A 6,000-nucleotide genomic window follows, 5' to 3' on the forward strand; every position below is an offset into this window, starting at 1 on the left:
CAGAGAACAGTTGCTAATCAGCGTAGCACACTCTCAGGAAGTGTTGCAACAGCACGGCTGGATTCTGAATATCCCTAAGTCGCAGCTGATTCCTACTACACATCTGCCTTTTCTGGGCATGATTCTGGACACGGACCAGAAGAAGGTGTTTCTCCCGGCGGAGAAGGCTCAAGAGCTCGTGACTCTAGTCAGAGACCTCTTGAAACCGAAACAGGTGTCGGTGCATCGCTGCACGCGAGTCCTGGGAAAGATGGTGGCATCATACGAAGCTATTCCCTTCGGCAGGTTCCATGCGAGGATCTTTCAGTGGGATCTGTTGGACAAGTGGTCCGGATCGCATCTTCAGATGCATCGGCTGATCACCCTGTCCCCGAGGGCCAGGGTGTCTCTTCTGTGGTGGCTGCAGAGTGCTCACCTTCTCGAGGGCCGCAGGTTCGGCATACAGGACTGGGTCCTGGTGACCACGGATGCGAGCCTCCGAGGATGGGGGCAGTCACTCAGGGAAGAAACTTCCAAGGGTTGTGGACAAGTCAGGAGGCTTGTCTGCACATAAATATCCTGGAACTAAGGGCCATATACAACGCCCTGAGTCAAGCGGAGCCTCTGCTTTGCAACCAACCGATGCTGATTCAGTCAGACAACATCACCGCAGTGGCTCATGTAAACCGCCAGGGCGGCACAAGAAGCAGAGTGGCGATGGCAGAAGCCACCAGGATTCTTCGTTGGGCGGAGAATCACGTGCAAGCACTGTCAGCAGTGTTCATTCCGGAAGTGGACAACTGGGAAGCAGACTTCCTCAGCAGGCACGACCTCCACCCGGGAGAGTGGGGACTTCATCACAAAGTTTTCACTCTGATTACAAATCGATGGGAACTGCCACAGGTGGACATGATGGCGTCCCGTCTCAACAAAAAGCTACAAAGGTATTGCGCCAGGTCAAGAGACCCTCAGACGATAGCTGTGGACGCCCTGGTAACACCGTGGGTGTTCCAGTCGGTCTATGTGTTTCCTCCTCTTCCCCTCATACCCAAGGTGCTGAGAATCGTAAGAAAAAGAGGAGTGAGAACAATACTCATTGTTCCGGATTGGCCAAGAAGGACTTGGTACCCGGAACTGCAAGAAATGCTCACAGAGGACCCATGGCCTCTGCCTCTCAGACAGGACCTGTTGCAACAGGGGCCCTGTCTGTTCCAAAACTTACCGCGGCTGCGTTTGACGGCATGGCGGTTGAACGCAGGATCCTAGCGGAAAAAGGCATTCCGGATGAAGTTATTCCTACGCTGATAAAGGCTAGGAAGGACGTGACAGCGAAACACTATCACCGTATATGGCGAAAATATGATGCCTGGTGTGAGGCCAGGAAGGCCCCTACAGAAGAATTCCAGCTGGGCCGGTTCCTGCACTTCCTACAGTCTGGAGTGACTATGGGCCTGAAGTTGGGGTCCATAAAGGTCCAGATTTCTGCCCTATCCATTTTCTTTCAAAAGGAACTGGCTTCTCTTCCTGAAGTTCAGACGTTTGTTAAGGGAGTGCTGCATATTCAGACCCCTTTTGTGCCACCAGTGGCACCTTAGGATCTCAACGTGGTGTTGGGTTTCCTGAAATCCCACTGGTTTGAGCCGACCGTGGAGCTAAAGTATCTCACGTGGAAGGTGGTCATGCTATTGGCCTTGGCTTCGGCTAGGCGTGTGTCAGAATTGGCGGCTTTGTCATGTAAAAGCCCCTATCTAGTTTTCCATATGGACAGGGCAGAATTACGGACTCGTCCGCAATTTCTGCCGAAGGTGGTGTCATCTTTTCATTTGAACCAACCTATTGTGGTGCCTGCGGCTACTCGTGACTTGGAGGATTCCAAGTTGCTTGATGTAGTCAGGGCTTTGAAGATCTATGTAGCCAGGACGGCTGGAGTCAGGAAAACTGACTCGCTGTTTATCCTGTATGCATCCAACAAGCTGGGTGCTCCTGCTTCAAAGCAAACTATTGCTCGCTGGATCTGTAACACGATTCAGCAGGCTCATTCTGCGGCCGGATTGCCGCATCCATAATCTGTGAAAGCCCATTCCACAAGGAAAGTGGGCTCTTCTTGGGCGGCTGCCCGAGGGGTCTCGGCATTACAGCTTTGCCGAGCAGCTACTTGGTCGGGTTCAAACACATTTGCTAAATTCTACAAGTTTGATACCCTTGCTGAGGAGGACTTTGTGTTTGCCCATTCGGTGCTGCAGAGTCATCCGCACTCTCCCGCCCGTTTGGGAGCTTTGGTATAATGCCCATGGTCCTTACGGAGTCCCCAGCATCCACTAGGACGTTAGAGAAAATAAGATTTTACTCACCGGTAAATCTATTTCTCGTAGTCCGTAGTGGATGCTGGGCGCCCGTCCCAAGTGCGGACCTTGTGCAATACGTGTATATAGTTATTGCTTAATAAAGGGTTACGTTATGTTGGCATCCATTGTTGATGCTCTGTTGTTCATACTGTTGACTGGGTATGTTATCACAAGTTATACGGTGTGATTGGTGTGGCTGGTATGAGTCTTACCCTGGATTCCAAAATCCTTTCCTTGTAATGTCAGCTCTTTCGGGCACAGTTTCCTTAACTGAGGTCTGGAGGAGGGGCATAGAGGGAGCAGCCAGTGCACACCAGTAGTACTAAATCTTTCTTAGAGTGCCCAGTCTCCTGCGGAGCCCGTCTATTCCCCATGGTCCTTACGGAGTCCCCAGCATCCACTACGGACTACGAGAAATAGATTTACCGGTGAGTAAAATCTTATTTTTAGTTGGGGTTTTGATTTTTTTTTTGGGGGGGGGGGGGGGGGGGGGGTCATGATAGTGTTGTGTGGTTTTTGTTTTTTTCATAAATAAATTCTAAATTTTATTTTTCTTCTTCCATTCTGCTTTTCTTAGGCTGGCGTACGGCAGCTGTATGTACAGATAGACACTGCAGCCATCTAAATCTTCATCCAACCTCATATCTTGGACCAAAGCGCATACATGAACACTAGGACCTGAGATCCAGTTTTGTGATAAAGCCACTGCAGTGAGGCACCCATTGGGACCAAGTATATCCAACATGATGACTGCGCGGACAGGGTCTCCCACTTGTGCTACATTTCCTTAAATTACAAATCTCCTTTTTATACAGTATATGGGCTGAATATCAGATGCTGACTCCTTGTAGCATCTTGTTGAGTCATCGTCCTGGATACCAGATCCATCCTTTGGGCTCATGTCGCATTGTCAAGATGAACTCCATCACAGTCTTGCCAACTAGTTTTTAAGCACCTTAGGAAAACTGACTCTATGAAAAGACCTGTACAGAAAAACCAAACTCATCCAGCATATCTGACAAGTGTTTACTTTCACTGGACATTGTCGGAAACATCAGTGTTTGATTGAAATGCAATAACTTGGTACAAAATATTTTAATCTTACTTATGCCAGAGAAGGCTGCAGTGAACTGCTCTTTCTGCATATACGTAAATGTTTTGCAGCGACTTGCAGCCCTCTGTCGTTGAAAACCTAATCCCACTTCCTTCTTTCTCCAAAGGCTCAAGGCTATGTATTATTTGTCAGGCTTCTCGTAGATCTGTGAACAGTGTTAAAGTTTGCTGAACTAGCAGCACTGCCAATGAGGAAAGCGAACATGAACTGTATGCCATTTACAGCCCCATCCGAAAACTGGATAGTAATGTTAACCCAAGTGCCTTCCTATACCATTTGGATGGGCGATTGGTAGCACTCGCAGCACAGGGAGCGCACCCTTATTTTAGACTTGCTCTGCTTGTAACATACGTACCATCTGTCCCGCTTGGGGCCTTCCTCTGCGGATTAGGATTTTATTGCTGCATTTTGTACATGATTAAATATGACTCCACAGGAACCTTCATGTGCTACTACCAGTCAGCAAATGGCATCCTCCTGTCTCTTACCCAGAGTCGCTCTTGTACATGCCTTTTTTTATGTGATCATCATCTTTTTTTTCTTTTTAATCCTCTGGAATTGAAGGTTCTCCTGTAGTGTAGTGTAGTGTACTGTACTGTGGCAGAGTACAGAGTGTTGGGATGCCTGTATTCACCTCTTACTGCAGAGTGTCTGTTATTCTCTAAGATGGACATATCTTGAACTTCAGTACAAGGGCTACTGAATATTTTCCCAGAAACATTAAATTATAGGTGCAAATGGATTCTCTGAGCCTTCTCCGCCTTTATTCTTTTTAACTGTTGTTCCAAGTTGAAGGGTTTTTAAAGATTCATGAATATTTAGTAATGAGAAATGAGTGGCTAAATAAAGACATTACAGTCCTTGTAAAGTGGAGGCAACTATTTATTTTTTGTGGGCTTAAAACCATTTTCCGGCCATCTCTTCATTGGAAAGTTGTGACCTTCCTGATTAAACTAATTTCCACTGTATCCCAAACTTGGTCCTTATGTCCCTCTTAGCAGTTCAGGTTTTAAGGAGATCAGTGCATAAGCAGATGTGACTTTGTTTAGTACATCAGTCATTTTGAGGTAACCTGTGCTCAAGCATGGCTATCCTTAAAACAAAATAAAACAAAAAAAGTTTAAAATCTCTAAGTTGTGGCACACTGAACAAGATGATAAAATGCCAAGGAAAGACTAATTGAGGTGCGGTAGCAGAGACGGGGGAGAGCCGTGGGCAGACGGGGGACAGCAGCGCCGAAGAATGTATCACAGCCGCCACTCACAGCAGCGTCCACCCGGCTCCAGCAAGCGAGACCTCACTGGCTGGAGCCGGGTGGATGTTGCCGTGAGCGGTGGCTATGATGCGGGAGCAGAGACGGGGGAGAGCCATGGGCAGACGGGGGAGAGCAGCGCTACAGCATAGCCGGTGGATGTGTCACAGCCGCCGCTCACGGCAGTGTCCACTCGGCTCCAGCAAGAGAGGTGGACGCTGCTGTGAGCGGTGGCTGTGACACATCCTCCGGCTATGCTGCTGTAGCCGTGGCTCTCCCCCCGTGTCTGCTCCCGCATCTCAATTCAACTTGTTTTTTTAAAGTCGAATTGAGCTTGCATTGAATAGCCAAGGTCGGATCTATTTAGACAAATGAATGTCGGAATGGATCAGACTTCAATTGTATATATAACCCTGTGTCTTGTTATACTTTTGTGCACTAGTCACAACACTCACTATCCTAAAACTTGGACTGTTGGGGTTATGGGGACCGATTTTGAGAAACATGGTGGTACTCTGTAATGATTATTGGTTCAGCCAACAAAATGTTTGCAACCACTGTATAGAGGAATCTGGCCCACTTGATGCGCAATCTGTGGGGAAAAAAAATCCTTCTATCCAACTGTGCCATTTTGTGTTTTTTTGTTTTCCCCCTATTTTTTAAATCAAGAACTGTAACCATACCATATGTTGGCAAAGTATCTTTTAATATTGATACTGCTAGAAGTGTGACCAAGTGGCAACTAAATCAGTCAATATTGTGGGTGCAGGGTAATCCACACAACTTTTCTCTTGCCTAACTTGGGACAAATGTAATAGCCTGTGGGTTGCGGCAAATGCAGAGATTTGAGCAATTTAGTCACAAGTTTAAAGTGGCAATTTTTTAAAAGTCAAAACCAGTCTGGCTGTTACAATTATCCCCTTTTGTCTAAATCTTATTTGACTTCGTTGCTACTTATCTGGCCACACAGACACAATCAGAAGTCCAATACAGAGACCTACTCACAACCATTGAGCAGGACAGATTGTATCTTTTTGACTACATAATGAAATAAAAAAGGTCTGGAACTGTTTTACATCCCAATGCGTAGGCTTTTTATTCACTTCTGTGTCATACAATATGTTTTTAAAAGGCAACTACTTTTTAATTTGCATTGTTTGTGTATAAGCATAATCTATATACACAGTGGTTAGCAATGCTGCTTCATATCATTGGGGTCATGAATTTTATTCCTCTCCAGGGCACTATCTTGAGTTGTATGTATGTTTCTCTGGCTGGGTCCACAGGATTATCCACAGGATAACATTGGG

General features: G+C 46.7%; 1 protein-coding gene across 1 annotated transcript in view; it reads left to right on the plus strand.

The window, feature by feature from the left end:
* SLC30A7 (solute carrier family 30 member 7) overlaps nucleotides 1-5,773 on the plus strand; it is a 100,563-nt gene extending 94,790 nt beyond the window's left edge. Inside the window, exon 11 of the mRNA XM_063940088.1 lies at nucleotides 2,902-5,773. Within this exon, the coding sequence (XP_063796158.1) occupies nucleotides 2,902-2,949 (48 nt within the window). The 3' untranslated portion in view covers nucleotides 2,950-5,773. The remainder of the gene's footprint in view (nucleotides 1-2,901) is intronic.
* Nucleotides 5,774-6,000: the final 227 nt, after the last annotated feature.

Source organism: Pseudophryne corroboree, chromosome 9, assembly GCF_028390025.1.
Source record: "Pseudophryne corroboree isolate aPseCor3 chromosome 9, aPseCor3.hap2, whole genome shotgun sequence".
NCBI classification, from domain to species: domain Eukaryota; kingdom Metazoa; phylum Chordata; class Amphibia; order Anura; family Myobatrachidae; genus Pseudophryne; species Pseudophryne corroboree.